Source organism: Saccostrea cucullata, unplaced genomic scaffold (assembly GCF_032062105.1).
Source record: "Saccostrea cucullata isolate Sc308-1 unplaced genomic scaffold, CSIRO_AGI_Scuc_v1 ctg4371, whole genome shotgun sequence".
Taxonomy (NCBI): domain Eukaryota; kingdom Metazoa; phylum Mollusca; class Bivalvia; order Ostreida; family Ostreidae; genus Saccostrea; species Saccostrea cuccullata.
Window position 1 is genome coordinate 58172 of NW_026921528.1, and position 16761 is coordinate 74932.

At 34.3% G+C, this 16761-nt stretch overlaps 2 protein-coding genes across 2 annotated transcripts in view; both read right to left on the reverse strand.

The window, feature by feature from the left end:
- Positions 1-1230: 1230 nt before the first annotated feature.
- On the reverse strand, positions 1231-3697 carry LOC134260199 (uncharacterized). Its single transcript, XM_062742787.1, has one exon. It carries the CDS (start codon positions 3608-3610, stop codon positions 2006-2008), a length of 1605 nt encoding a protein of 534 aa, XP_062598771.1. The 5' UTR covers positions 3611-3697; the 3' UTR covers positions 1231-2005.
- A 9089-nt stretch (positions 3698-12786) lies between these two features.
- The window catches only part of LOC134260202 (tubulin monoglutamylase TTLL4-like), a 35422-nt gene continuing 31447 nt past the window's right edge, over positions 12787-16761 (reverse strand). Inside the window, exons 16-18 of the mRNA XM_062742789.1 lie at positions 16528-16601; positions 16041-16141; positions 12787-14282 (exon numbers count right to left, since the gene is read on the reverse strand). Of these exons, the coding sequence (XP_062598773.1) occupies positions 14102-14282; positions 16041-16141; positions 16528-16601 (356 nt within the window). The 3' untranslated portion in view covers positions 12787-14101. The remainder of the gene's footprint in view (positions 14283-16040; positions 16142-16527; positions 16602-16761) is intronic.

The window sequence follows — 16761 nt, forward strand, 5'->3', positions numbered from 1 at the left end:
ATCACACTGTTATCTTGGCTATAACTTTTGAACAGTTGGAAATAGGGCTTTTATACTTCATGTTTGTTCATTGTGACAAGACCTTTCAGCAAGTTTAAATATTTTTGACCTTTTGACCTTGATCTTAGACTTTGACCCACTTTTAAAAAACTTTAAATTTGATCGTAACTTTTGTATAGTCAGACCTAGGGCTTTCAGACTTGACATGTGTGTTCCTTGTAACAAAACCTTCCTTTGGATACTAACACTTCTGACCTTAACCATTGGAGTTTGACATACATTTGAGAGATTTCAATCTCACATTCATATTAATGAAAGTCAATAGCCATGGGTAGTATACAGTCTTCACAACAATCTTTTTTCAGCACATGCCCTTCGGGCATGTATACCGGTCATTTTAACCCAGCCCATTGAAATTTGTACATGCCCTACTCAAAATTCATTCATATACGTGATATAGCAGAGATATGATTGTTCAACAAAAAATAAGGTTTTTATATTAACTATAAGGAGTGGACAGTGTTTCTGTTTTAAATTCTCTCGATCTTAAGTTTAAATTGTTTCCAGAGTTTTCAATCAACCATGGCCTGCCTGTCTGCCATTTTCGTTTGCGATTTTGTTCACAACTTTTGACTTGCATGCTGGTCGTTAGTTAGCCGGTAAAGCTGAACTGAATTTCAGAAACAGGATCATAATCATCATGACAGCAGTCCACTGCACGTGGTATCAATAAACATATGGTAACATCGAGAAAACAAATCGGTTAAATTAAACACTTTAATGATTGTGATTGACAATCATTTGACAGGTCGTAGAGATAATGTAATGTAAGACAAATGGAGACTGGCAATTCACATTAAGAAATTACATAGCAAGTTTATGTGCGTAACTGGGAAACGACAGAACAAATAGCAAGTAAACATCGTGAATCGAAAGAAAATTCACACATGCCCTTCGGGCATATAATTTGAGAATTTTCACATGCCCGCTGGCAAATTTACCAGGTCCCGGGCATGGGGCACCCAGGTTATTTCGAAGACTGAGTATAGATTAATTTTGTCATGAACAAACTTAAAAAATATGTGTAGCAGCTAGGCCTATATATACTAGGTAGGTTCTTGAGAAGTGGCCCACATTCTAAGTTTACACACCATTAGCATTAGATGACACCGACCCGATAATTTGAATGTGAAATCAAAAGAAACAAAACAAAACTAAAGAAGTAAAATATAAAATTTCCAAATATATTATGAATTACATGCAGAATAAACTAATAATGTCAATTAATATTAATTAAATTAAAACTATACAGTTTTGTACTTATAAGCACTTGAACATTAAATTGATTAATACAAACACGATTCACCAATAAGCTTGTCAGCACCATAAGTATGTGATAATGGTACATAGGACTTTCATTTAATATCGACTGGCCACAGTGTAGTAAAGGTGAATATTTTCCTGATCGTTCACTCTGATGTGAGCTTTGTCACTTGCTATGATTCTATGAAGCATATGAGACGTGTATACAATTAAAACTACAATTTTTACCACTTCAACCTGATCCATTACTGTTCATGTTGTTATACAGGGTATATAATTTATTTTTTGCTTACTCATATACAAGATGCAAATAATTTTGACCCATTTTAAATTTGCCCAGGTCAAGTTGTGTTTACCTGGTAATGAATAATGCTGTAAACTTAATCACTCTGAATTTTCCCAATTTAAATTCATGCACTTGTGACAAAAGGACCAAAAAGGCAAAAATGAAACGGGGCAAAAATTTCCCTGCATACAGTACCTCATTAACTCAATTATGCAGGAATGTGAAATACATTGTTTATTTCCTGAAGTGACCATATAGAAAATGATACACTATAAGTCTAGTACCAATGAAGAAGTGGCCTTGAAAACTTTCTTGCAGTTTCTGAACATTCTGTGGTCAAATGCTTGGAATCACAACATCTTAGAATTATTTCATATGTGAAACTTCCACTACCTGTCAACTTTTGTTCAGTGAACTTTTCAAATGAGCAACACTGCCCTTAATGGTAACATTTTTATCATCAACACCGTGCTCATATTCATCAACGTCAGCCAAATCCTCATCTAAAGAACTCGACAACTGCTGCAGCAGTAGGTCTAAAGCAACATCACTGACCACTTTTTCGTGTAGCTTTTTCAAGGGCTGGTTTGTCATCGTTTTGTCACGATTAACGATGACATTGGTATATTGACTGAACAGCAGGTTCAACACCATGTCATCTAAGTATTTGTTCGCGTGATCACTTTCGTTCCACACTTTCCCTTGTCTGGATATAAGAGAAAGAAGATATTCCAGAGTAATTGATTCCAGAAGTTTGTCCTGAGCTTTTTTGGACACTTCTCTAAGTTCCTTTTTCTCAATCTTTGTATCGTAGTGTTCCAATACCTCCTTAGCTATCCTCGGAAGCTCGTCCTCCAATTCTTGTTCAATAACATAATCTTGAATGAACTCTTCCATCACCATTTCAAAAACGACATCATCTACCAGTTCCCTTTGAATGTCCTGCAAATGGTCAAGGACCAATTCGTCCACCACTTGGGCTGCTGAGCTGACCCTCATGTGGTCACTAGCTAATTCTCGGACCGTGTCTCTCACCACTTCGTCCACGGAATCGCGAATGGCATCTTCCATGAGTGTATCTAGGAATCTCACCAGAGGGTCTTTTGGATGTATATTATCATCATATCCCATGTATTCATTAACCATATCCCCAACACCGCCTCGAACCGCTTCTCTGGTCATGGATTTTACAACATCATCGATGATGTCATCTCGAACATCAAGGGCAGCATAGTGACTGGAATGATCATCTTGTCGTTCATTTCTGTATCGCTTTTCTTCATAACCTCTGTCAATATAAGGTATAAAAGGAGTATCCCTGGGATATATATACTTGTATTTCTTAAGAACACTATTTCTGCTGGGATCAAATACTGGAGGTTCCTTGGAGATTCTGTCTGACATTGAAAATTGTACTGCGGGGTGTCTGGACCTGCCCCCAGCAGGGTAGGACTGATGAACTTCTAGCCTATCAGCCGGCTGTTTGCCTTTGCCCCTCTTTTTCCCCCTCTCTCTGTAAACAGGTGGGGGAGGGTAATAGACCGGGAAAGGGTTTCCATATACCACTGGTGGGGGGTGCATTCCAGAAGGGGCTTGGTATGCCGGGTACCCGTACACTGGGTAGGGGTAGGGCAGGGGCATGAAATGCTGGTCCTCATCCTCGTTATCCTCATCTGATTCTTCGCCCCAGGAGTCATAGTCTGGGGTCTGATGGCGTACAGAGCGTCTATTGTTTACAGGGGGGACAACTTCGTATCTACTTCCTCTCAATTTTCCCCTGTTACGATCGTTATCTGGTGGTGTCTCCATTCTAGGTAACTGTGAAGGTGATGGCCTTCGGTAGAGACCAAGTGGGGAATGAGTACGTTTTAATCCATTGGCAGGAGACTTCCGTGGAGAAATCACAGGGGAATCTCGATCAGAGAGCTGGGTACGAATCCTATTCAAACTGGATTTGTGATCCTGCCAAAACATTTTCCTTTCGTTTGCTGACAACGACATTTCTAAAGTTATTCCAAATGAATTTTCAAAGTTATTTCTCAATTTAACTATCCTAGCTTCCACCTGTTGACTTTCGTCGCTACCATATTGTTTACATTGACGAAATTGTAAAAGAGAAAACTTTAACCGAAATTTGTATTCCCGGAAACGCAACCACGCCAAAAGGCAGAACTTTAAAATATTTTATATTTTCTTGACTGTGTTTATATTTATATTTCTTCAAACTCATTAAAGAAAATAATGATAATAAAAAGATTTAAATCGTCACCATTGTACTTATTATTTTATAGTGGAGAATTAAGCAAAAACAGTAGCGGATCAAGGAATCTTGAAAAGGAGATGGAACGACCAGTTTGGGTCTGAGGCAGGGTCCACACCCACGACAAAAAAAAAAAAAAAAAAAAAATTATGGGGCCTCTCAATCCGCAAATTACAGTGGAGAATCATTCAGAAAGAAATTTTAAATTTTGGCGTCAAGATTGTAAGGGAACTATAATATAGTATTATTATTTTCTACGCCTGCTAATCGATCAATTGCACAACCAGCAGTTTTGTATAACAATCAAAAGAGATCGATTTCCGGTTGTGCAATTGATGCGAATAATTCCAGTACACAGGTAGTAAATGGACCCGATTCAGGCAATAATTGATATTTTTATTAAAATATAAGAATGTGATTCCATGAGCAATTTATTTTTCTTTAATTTTACACTCTCATAAAATGCAGTGATTGTCGATTAGCGACGATATTTTTTTTGAAGCAAGGGCTGGTAGAGCGAAAACGCTGATTGAAAATAGTATTCGCCGACTAAAATTCGTTTTAATCTCAACTAACCTTAAAAATTCAATGTCCACCATGAGTATGCTACAAGTGCATCCTATCCACCAAAATTGGGACTTCGATATATGTATAATTTGACAAATATTCGTAGAAAATAACATTGCTTATGCATGCGATCATTCAGTTGTGAAAGAGATCTCGGGTTATGCATGAGATGAAGGACAAAAAGTTACGATAGTATTACACAATCTCCATAATTCACCTCTTATACTATTTTATTTTTGGTAATTATAAAATTTTAAATATTGGCTATAATATGAAGACGTTGCAGTGGCAGATCCAGCAATTTTTGAAAAAAAGGGGGGGGGGGGTGTCCAACTTTGACAAGCCAAACACAAACAAACAAACAAACAAAACAAAAACACAAACAAGCAGTAGATATACATAGATATAGTAGATATAGCTATACTTCTAGCACTAGTACTGGTAATTTTTGAAATTATAAACTTTTCGGCCGATTTGATGCTTTGCATCAATTTTATTTGGATAAAAGATGGAAAGGATCAAGATGACAACATCACATTACAGGTGATGGTGGACAGGACACCCTCCCCCCCCTCCGATATTCAACCCCCGAACTTGTTGGACACTGTTTTTTCTCACAAATTATATTTATTACATTTATTCATCTTGTATACCATAGGGGAAAAATCGTCAAAAAACAAAAAATAATCGTTCAATAAAAAAATACAACTATTAAAAAATCCAAATAAAATTGATGCAAAGCATCAAATCGACCGCAAAGTTTATAATTTCAAAAATTACTAGTACTTTCTTATTTTCAAAAGCATCAATGAGTCATCAATGAATCAATAAAAAAAGCCAATGATGAATGATAAGAATGTATGAATGAAGATGTAGACCTCTCAAGATGAACCACATGCTGAAACCCTGCAAGGATCTTTGCCTGACACGTGATAATACCCATGGTTTCTGCAGAATAGGCTACTCAAGGCGCGTAGTATGATGGAAAAAATGTAAGAAAAATCTTTGTTGTCACATCTGTAGCACATTCAAAACAATTTTTACTACAGTGTTGTTGAAAACTTTTTTTTCACCTTGCAACTTTTACCACTTCATTATTATCCGGAAAATCACGACGATTTCCTTTCATATCTTGAACACTCCCTGGTTGGGGAGTACCTATTGTACAAACTCTTTCTATATAACCATATATTATTAATATCCAATTAGAAATGACAATGAAATTGACACAACAACAATAAATGCTCAGTTTAAAGCAATTTTTTAAAATTAAGATTATTTTACAGAACTGATGAAAAGTAACGTTTCATTTCCCTATAGTAGAGATCGGCCGCTGCTGCTGAAAAAGTCAAAATGTGCTTGCAAAAAGGACTGAACATCATTGGCGGATCTAGAAGGTGGTTCCTGTGGTTGGATCCCCCCTTGATTTTTGCAGAGAAAGAGAGAGAGAGAGAAAGAGAGAGAGAGAGTTATGTAACATGGATATTTTATTACGTCTTATATTTTGAATAAAATAAATTCTTTGAATAAAAAAAATATTTCGAATAAAATAAATACACTGTATGTGTTGTTCAATCTCTGTCCTTTCTGATCGCTATAAATAGAGTTCCTTCGTTTAATATGCTTTCCTCCGAGTACCGTCACATGACATGCAATCCCAGCCCTGGATGGACTACCAACACGTCCTATACAATGTTTCACTTTGAAACCAATGGAAGATCCCAGCGAATTATAGCTACATGTATATCTACTGCCTGCTTGTTTGTGTTTTTGTTTTATTTGTTTGTTTGTTTGATTGTTTGTTTTTGGCTTGTCAAAGTCCCCCATAGAACTGTTCAAAACTCAGTGTTGCCAGGTTTGAAGTGCCTATATGCATGAGTGTTGGCCACTTGGACACCCCCCCCCCCTTTTTTCAAAAATTGCTGGATCTGCCACTGCAACGTCTTCATATTATAGCCAATATTTAAACTTTTATGATTACCAAAATTAGATAGTATGAGGTGAATTATGGAGATTGTGTAACAGGCACGTAGTATCCGGGGGGGCCTGGGGGGGGCCTGGCCCCCCCACTTTTTCTCCCAACATTACCTTTACTATAGAAAATGTCTAATGAAAAGGTGGTTGGCCCCCCCACTTGTTACCACGGTATATACATTGCAAGAAAATATAGGAAAAAATTGGAAGTGAAAGGAAGTTTGCCTTGAATAAAGTTGGCCATTAATCCCCCCCCCCCCCCCCCCCCCCCCCCCCCCCCCCCCCCCCCCCACGAAATCGGATTTTCGAGTTTGGGTAATTTTCAATTTTCGTTTTTTTTTTTTTTTTTTTTTTTTTTTTTGCTTGTCAACTTTTTTTTTTAGGTAAGTAAAAAAAATTTTCTCAGGTTGGCCCCCCCACTTTCAAAAACGATGCTACGTGCCTGTGTAATACTATCGTAACTTTTTATCCTTCATCTCATGCATAACCCGAGATCTCTTTCACAACTGAATGATCGCATGCATAAGCAATGTTATTTTCTACGAATATTTGTCAAATTATACATATATCGAAGTCCCAATTTTGGTGGAAATGCACTTTTCATGGTGGACATTGAATTTTTAAGGTTAGTTGAGATTAAAACGAATTTTAGTCGGCGAATACTATTTTCAATCAGCGTTTTCGCTCTACCAGCCCTTGCTTCAAAAAAAATATCGTCGCTAACCGACAATCACTGCATTTTTATGAGAGTGTAAAATTAAAGAAAAATAAATTGCTCATGGAATCACATTCTTATATTTTAATAAAAATATCAATTATTGCCTGAATCGGGTCCATTTACTACCTGTGTACTGGAATTATTCGCATCAATTGCACAACCGGAAATCGATCTCTTTTGATTGTTATACAAAACTGCTGGTTGTGCAATTGATCGATTAGCAGGCGTGTATAGGTGTATCCAGCGGGGAGGAGTTACTTTAAATACATGTACTGGAACAAAAAGGGACATCTTTTCAATGAAAAATTCTTATTCAATAATATACAGAATGTGTCACTAAAAATAATAATAATCAATAGTACTTTGAATGTTTTCAGTAAATATGCCAGCTTGAGTTATTAAAAAAATGTTTTCGTGTTCTGCGGAAAAATGGGCAAAAAATTATCACTTTCACAATTAAAAAAAAGTTCTGTCATATAATGTTAATGTGTTCCATTATCATACATCTGATGTAATATTGTATGTAGAAAACAAAAGGCGTGAATCGTTTTCCTGTCATCTGGAGTTGGTATTCTACCTTACCTCTACATATTTATTTACGAAAAGTTTTATTTCCGTTGGATCAACAAAAATTGTGAAAGAAAAAGTAATACTTATAAACAAAAATAATTTAATTCTGATTGTAACGCTGTATTTGATTGGATAAAAAATTTACTTTATATCGTATAAAATGGGTTGCCTACGTCACAATGGCTTGCGTCAAAAACGTATCAATCCGCCTGACGTTACATTCAAATTTTGCACAAATTGAAGTCATTTTGTTAGAACAATCATTTTTTTTCTTAGATCAAATGAATGAAAATTAAATTATAAGGAAATGAATTTAATAGCTACCCGTATAAAATGGGTAGCTATTAAGGTCAAGATCTAGTAAATAACTTGAGACTAATTTTTTGGTGCTAGATCCATCATAACGTCAAATTCAATTTCAACTTTCTTTTCCCGTACTTTACGGCTTTAGCAGAATTATGTAGAAAATAGGGTATTTTCATGTCATTCAATTTGAAATCATATGAAAAGTAAACCGGATACCTATATTAAATTTGATATTGATTTAAAGAAGAGGCCATGAACATACTAATTACCGTTTTCTGAGAGACTGTAGGCAATCTGGGTACATTTTCTTTGCCGAATACGAAAAAAACTCCTATACTCATGACTGGTTTTGTTAATTTTTCATTGAAATTTACAGTTTAAAATACAGTTAATCATCTTGTTTACCTACAAATTAAGCCCCGAAACACCTTATTTGACCAAGCTAAAGTTGTAAAGCATCAATAAAGGAATTTGTTTCTCAAGTTTGATAAATCTGTAGGCACCTTTCATTTAATAGATCTTGACCTTAAATTCACTCCTTAAATACTGTTTTAAAGCCATCCAATGTCTTTCAAACAATTTATCCTGCATTCAAAACTTCTTTTCATGGGATTGACTTCATTTGTAAAACGAATCAAGCTATTGGCAAACAAGTTGATGTAACAAGGATATCAACTGTCCGTTTCCTAGATTCTATAGTCCATACAATGATCTTGTGCTCAAGTACAATCGATCATAAAGTCGAATGCAGACTGACGTTAATTTACCAACTGAACTGTATACAAATTTTACCGTTGGCCTTGTTATGGTAGGAAGCACAAAGCAGATGTGATCATGCTCTTTCCTACATGACACTTACTCCACCTCCAAAGTATTTGCTTCGCCTCCAATTTGTATAGTTTTGAGATTGATTAAAAACGGCAAGGTTACCTCTCTATTTCATTTTGATACATACATGTATAAGCTTTCCAAGAGATTCATTTTAAGAAGTGTGGGAGACTTTTAAATACTTGGGAAATAAGTTTAGTGCAAGGAATTATAATAATTAAAAAACGGGAGGCTTATGGACCTCAATAGTCACCTGTATGATTTTCTGCTAATATGACCACTTTCAACCCATTCAAATTTGAAACACTAAACAGAACCCTTTTAATAGTTTTTGAATTTATGATTTTTGTTGAGGACAATCTTGTCATAAAAATCGTTTTTTTTCAATATAGGGCTATTATTACACTTCATGTATGTTCAACCTCTCTCTTACAAGCTTCATATTTTTGCAGAGAATAAGCCAAGTAGTACTTGAGCAGAATTTGAAATATTCAATTACATTGATTTAGAGAGACAGCAAAGATTGATTGATGGTTTTCCTATCGTGTATTTTACTGCGGAGTTATTCCCCTTGGCTGCCATCTTATTAGCAAATTAGTGAATTTTCCTCTTTGAGCAACCAATTTTAAACATGCATGCCACAAATATATGGGGAAAATATATGGGGAAAAATATTTACAATCTTGAAATTGTGAATTAAAATAGGCTTTAACAAAGGTATATTGGAAAACCATCTATAGGTCACATAAGTGAGAATAAAGCCCCCCCCCCCCCCCCTTCTCCTAAAAACAACACCAAATACAGAGATAAACAATTTGTAACATTTATTTCAACATTGATCAAACTTGGCATATATGCCCTTCTACATGTAACACTTTAAGTACAGTCTGGTAAATCATACAATATCATAACCTACATAGTACTCCTAGAAAATCACAGTACAGGGGGATACAATAAACATTAGTCTGTGAGTATAGTGCCTTGCTGAAAAAAAATATTTTCCACAATAACATTTTGGAAAAAGTGGCATTAAGTGATTTTTTTCCCATCATGTTTAGTAAACATTATACAGATGCATTTGAATTCAGTAAAAAATTATCAATTTCCCCTACTGATTTTGCTAAATCTAGTGTGGTTAATTTATTTTGAAGAACCGTTTTGACACAATTAAAAATGTGTTTGATCTTAAAAGACACATACAGTTTATTCTATCAATAAATAAAGAAAGAAATAAATAACAATCAAAAAAGTCTAATTGATTGATTGTAGATATTTCTGCCCACTAAAATTCATAAACTTGCATTTATTTCAGAGAATCAGAGTTACAAAAAAATCACCTGTTATTAATTTGAATGATTTAAATATAAATAATTATCAACCTTAATTATTTGAGACTAGTATATTCTATGAACTTCTGATATTTAAGCAAATTTCACAAATAATAAATAAATAAATAATATCTTAAAAACTAAACATAACTCAGGTATCCGCTTACCTCCCTTAGTCGGCTCCCAATGGAAGTTTACAACAAATGCATGATGTTTTTGATAAAATGCTCTGTGGTAATATTAAAATGACAAATGATATACATCAATAAATGGCCTTAATCAACAAGATAACTATATCAACTAGCTAGCACCAGTAAAACTGACTCTATCAGGGTTTCTCGGAACCAATTCTTTTTCACTTTTAACTTTCTCTCCTTGTTCATTCGGCAGTTCCTATAAAACCCCATTCAAAAGTACAATAAAGTAAACTGTACAATTTTGAAATTGAAATATCAGATCTGTTGACTGATTTATTGTAACTTGTCTTTTTTAAACTTATAAGATATGATTCCAAATCCTTAAATTGTCCAAACAAATCATACATGTGCATTTAACACATTGCATTTTTAGTAAATGTAGCATTTTTAAGCATTTTTAGTAAATTTAGACTTCATTTTGCTTAAGAATCCTTCTCTCTAGATAAAAAGCATGTCACATGATCACTTAACTACAATGTCACATGATCACTTAACTACAATGTCATATAATCACTTAAAACATCATGTTATATGATCACTTACCAGGCATGTCATGTGATATATCAATGGCATGTCAAGTGATTATATAACTATGATCTTGTCATGTGATCACTTAACAATCATGTCATGTGATCACTTAACAATTATGTCATGTGATCACTTAACAATCATGTAACAAGCATGTCATGTGTCCATTAACAATCATGCCATATGGTCACTGAACAAGCATGTCATATGATCATATAACTAGTACTGGAACTGGTCAAATAAGTAGCATGTCAAGTGATCATATAATGAGCATGTCATGTGATCATGTCACATTTCCTGAACATGTCATGTGACTTCACTAAGACTTCTAACATCATAAATAGTGTGTCAATAAATGACTTAACATACAGGTGTACATATATATGTTTATCACATTTATTAAAATGATTAATGAAAGTTTCTCAGAGAAAAAAAAACATATGGGTATACCAATACAAATACCCAAGTATACTCAAAACTCTCGTTAAAATCCATCACTTGACACTTTTGGAATGGAATTCTGTGAACAAGACAAACATGCTTTCAAAAAACATGAAGAATTTGCTACTCATTGTGGAACAAATATAGGCATATCAAAACTGATCGTCTCAACATTTACTAGTTCACAACTCTAGGGAGTGACCTCTAAAAGAAACACACTTCTACTTAGTATACACAGGGCTATAAACTAACAAGTACATATTACATACAGATGTATATTCATTTTGTGGCCTTACAAAAAGGCATTTAATAAATTCTATTACACAAAAGAAAGATCAAAAATGCCTTTCTAGACTTTTTTCATGATGAATTGTATACCAAGCAAATATCAATTCCCTTTAATTTGCATAGCAACTTGTATCAACTGCAAGGCAATCAAGTAATTTAGTCAAGTTACTTTTATTATCACAATAATACTCCAGAAAAAAAAGACATACCCAAAATTTTTAGGTTTCATTTAAAAGAATGAAATTGTTTTAAAAAATTGGAATGTGAATAAAATATGAATGGAATAAACAATATTAAAGGTTTTTAATTTAAACTTTTTTCTTTTTGTCATCAAGTTTGCATTAAGAAATAGTATACAAACCCTATCAATGTTATCATATTTTTAGTGTAGATTTATACTGGAGAATTGAAAAGGAAAAATCTTCAAGGAAATGAGAAGATACAACAATTATTGAGAATTATAGATTATTATTTTCAATCCATACATCACAAGATACTCTTCTTTGATTTAAAGTTGGAGATTATTTTGTACACAATTAAAATTGAAATAACGATCATAATTGAACTGCTCAAAAAGCTTCCAAAACGTGATATGTTTGTTAGTTAAAGAAAAGAAAAAAAAGAATTTAAAAATTGCTTGTCCACTAAACTACATGGTGCCCATAATTTCCATATTTCCAGTGCCATAATAAGAAAAAAAAGAGCTCTATTATGAATTATTTTCATGGGGGAAAAAGGACGGAGATAAAATAATGAAAAAATTGCATATTTATTTTTCCTGTCAGATGCTACTGGAACAGCATCCATGTGCAATACTTTTGTTATTTACTCAATGCCACTTAAATTGTAAAACATAGATTCACCAAGTCCTTGAATATAATGCCAATAAATATTCATGTAAATAATAACGTTAAATACTGAAAATTGCATATTATCAACATCATAAATTGAGGTGTACAGATTTTAATATATAAATTTCATCCGAGATGAAACTCGCCATGACAATTTATTAAATTGTATAAAAGTGCCAGACAACCTATTTCATTATCAAGATAAGACCCAAAATTGCTTGATTTTTTTAATTTCTAACTATTTCTTTATTTGATCTTTCTCTTCGAGAAGGCCTGTATGAATTGAAACAGATTTCGGAGTTTCACAAGAGGCGCTCGCCAGTGTGACGTGATCTTGCACAATTTAGAAGCGTTGTCATCGACGTCGTCCTCGTCGTCGTCTGATGGATCGGCGTCTAATGAAAGCGATGAAGTCGACTCCGAGTCCAGTAAAGTCACGCTCTCTGAGGTTTCCTCACAACTGAAAAGGCACGCAATTAAAAGTCAAAGAATACAACATCTTTCATTTTCAGTTCTTTGGATGACTCTTAAATTATTTATAATTTTTTCGTGATCTCCAATTTATTAAAATGTTTGCTAATGTACGTTTACAAGTTTTTCATTAGATTTGGGGGGTAAAATTATGGGAAAACTATGATGCAGGTACTGCATCTACAGCTATGGGGGGAAACTGGTTAAAACAACACACATCATGCACTATTTCAACACAATACATGCAGCTGTGGTGATCTCTGTGAACTCTTGCATGGGATTTCCGAATTCACTTCCTTTAAACGATGGTCACATGAATTTGGCACATTTCCGTATACACAATACAGTAAATAAATTGTTCTTCACTGATATTTCATGCTGTATAATCACACTGATTTACAAAAAAAATGTCCTGAATCCTGTACAAATGGAAATTCTGAGGCACTTGTAAAAGAGTTAAATTTAGAAAAATTTGAAAACCCTGCAAATCAATACACCCTGAACAATCTCACAATTGAGCAAGATCACGTAGACCTTCTACTTTGGTCCTAACAAATTGTTGGAATGTAAAACCCTGCATTCTAAGACACCATAAACAATTCCTTAATTGAGCAAGATGATTGAGAACCTTCAAAACAGATCCTAGCAAACAACCTTTAAATAAAAAACATTTACCAAGAACAAAAGCTAACTAACGTGAAGTTCCTAGGCAATGTTTATTACTGTATCACAGAGTATATCGATAGCACTTTGTAAGCACAGCTGTCATGAGCAAATCCAATGACACCCTGGCAACAACCCTTAAAATCTATAAAATTCAAAAATCATAAGGACTAAGGCACATGCTTAGGCTTTACAATGAAATGTTAACTTAAATGCTGAGGTAAAATGAACATATGAACAATGACTCTGAAAAACATGGTAAAATGTACAACTCCATTGCTGAAAACATATTTTTTGGTCCAGACTAGAAAAATTTTTCAGATGTTCTCAGTTGAATTCGTTTTTTCTTCCGATTCAACTGAGCTCTCCGAACGGCATCCAAACTGGAATCGGCACTGTGTCGAACTAACGGTTTCAGCACGTGCCTCTGGTATCGGGTGGAGTTAAACATGGGCATACTTCCATTGAAGAGTTCTTTCAGGGGAGGTAAGCGGACCGCCAGTCATCTGGAGGAGGCGGCGGTTTTGTTGACAGTTTGTGTTGGCGTGGGTGAGGTAAGGGAGGTAATTGACGAGGAGGCGGAGCTACACTGTGAGACCGTGCGTGTGGTGGCGCCGGAATGACCGTGACTTGGTGCCTTGGGAGGCTTTTTGGCCATTTTAGGCAGGCCAGACGTCGATTGACTGTGAAGAGACAAAAACATACAAAGACTAAACATTCAGGATCTAATAACAAAAAATAAAACATGGCACATGCATTGCCTCCTCTCAAGCATATCTTGACTTTAATTTGTTCTTTTTATAAATCATCAATTTTTCCAAAACCACACTATGATGGAACTAAAAATAAAAAAATTTCAGAGGCACAGTTCATATACAATTTCATCTTTTATTTTTATTATTTGATTTTCGAAATAAAGTTTACTCAGATATTCCCTTGACCAGATGAAATGTATTTCATTAACAGAGAATGATTAAAAAGAGATATTTATTAGTTAATGGACATTATCTAATAAGTTGGAGGCAGAACAGTGAATACAGTGAGGATATCCAATGAGAAGCTGTGAATGCACAAGTGAAAAACAAAAAAATAAAAATCAAATCTCATTGTTTGTACAGATCCACATTATTCCAACTCTAAACATTCAACTTTTTTATTTCTGTCATTTCAGTTTCTTTTCCAATTAACCCTCCTTAAACTATCAAGAAGTTTTGCAAAATAAAACCATTTTGTGGACCCATACAAACAATTGTGCTATATATTTCTATCTCCTAAAACAGTTGAAGATCGTAGAGCACCGCATCACTTCATGTCCACACACGCAATCTTAGTCCAAATCTGTGACCATTTAATGACTGCAAGAAATGTGCTCTTGCTGCAGTAGAAGACCAGGAAATTCTAGATACTAAATATACTGACTATATTAAAAGCAATTCTAGATACGGTTAGTTTTTTCTTTTCTCGTTAGTAATAATATAAATCTATTTGCTGGAGCTAAACATATAAAGATAGAAAATGTTAATTTAAGCATTTGTAATACATAAAGTTGGGAAACAACTTCAAGACTATTAATCTGATTTCCTAAAATTTTATACTTAATGAAGTCTGGCTCTAAAAGGCAAAAATTGAAAAGTCTTTAACATGTATGGGTCAATTAAACGCTGAAAAATTTTTTGACAAAAAAAAAAAAATTATGAAAGTTGAATAAATTTACAAATGCAGGCTTTTAAGTAAAAAAAAAAAATTATGCAGAAATGCAGCTGGGATGAGACATGCACCTGGTGCATGTGTACTGCATGAGTGGGAATAATTCAATGACTCTGCATGTGTACTGCTCATGTGGTAAAAAAAATCTAAGTGAAACATCTTACAGCAACAAATGTGTAAGTGAATTTTTTTCCACAGAATGGTTGTTTTTTTTCCATTTTTAAAAATAAGCATCTCACAAGGTGTGGGACTTACATCAGTTTATACAAGGGAATCAAACTACATGCTGTCCTATATATGTACATACAACACACTGGTATATAAATCATATCTACACACACTACTTTGGGAGAATCTTGTTAACAACTGAGGAATGTTAGAGTTCATTAAATGACACACATTACATGAGTTCATGCTGGTTAAAGTTATATTTAGGCCATTAAATGGTTATAAATATCTATCAAGCCCAGAAACAGGTTATAGCAATCTTCATTTTTTTTTCTTTTCAACTTGATTCATGAATGTCGATTCGGAATGTAGCAAGATGTGAAACTAAATTCCGCATCAGGAAACCATAAAATCAGCTTGAAACTTCTTTTACAATAAATATTGGACCAACATCTGTTGAGAAATACAGTATACAATCTTGTCTACACTGTCAAGGGCCTTGCTGCCTTCGCTGCTTTCAGAAGGCAAAGAACCACATTCTATTGTACTTAGGAGGGTCAGCGTACCTGTGCTTCAGACTGCTCTCCTTCTCCAGGTGGTGTTTATTGGGGGCACTATGTGTCCTCGTGTCCCCTCGATGACTCAGTAGACCGTTAGGAGGGCACCACTGTTAAAAATAAGTTTATAATTAAGTCTTAAAGGACAACATGTAGATCAAGTTAGGTCGTACTTGTTCCCTTCTTGAAGTGCATGTGGATCTGATTTATGAATCTGTAAGAGAAGCTTCATGTTTACTGTAAAAGAAATTTCAAAAAAATTTTAAAAATTAATTAAAAAACCTGAATTTCATGTTGAGAAATACATGTACTTGGACACTTTCCAATAAATGTTTAATTCGCAATTACCATATGCAGAAAAATATACATTGTAATACTCAAAATCCAGCATTGCACAATTATTATAATTTTTTTTATTATAACCACTTTATTTTCATTCACCCTTTTTGACCTTTTGATAAGTATTAAGACTTCGGACTGCCATCTGAAATGTTACCTGGTGACTTGGGTCTTCCGTTGGATTCTGCAAATGAATTCCTTCCTCACAAAATCCTTCCAAAACTGCTATTCCTGTTCACACAAGTAAAATACAAACAAATTAAAATATACTATGGTACATTTCATTTTTCAATGTACAGCTACACTTAAAATCTTTCCTATCCACAACTGCTGGCTAAAAGTTCAATATTAAATAATTATGGCATTATATAAAACAGAATATTTTAAATGT

Bases quoted from the DNA above. Each gene is read 5' to 3' on its own strand.
- LOC134260199 (XM_062742787.1), bottom strand. From the start codon at position 3,610: ATGTCGTTGTCAGCAAACGAAAGGAAAATGTTTTGGCAGGATCACAAA.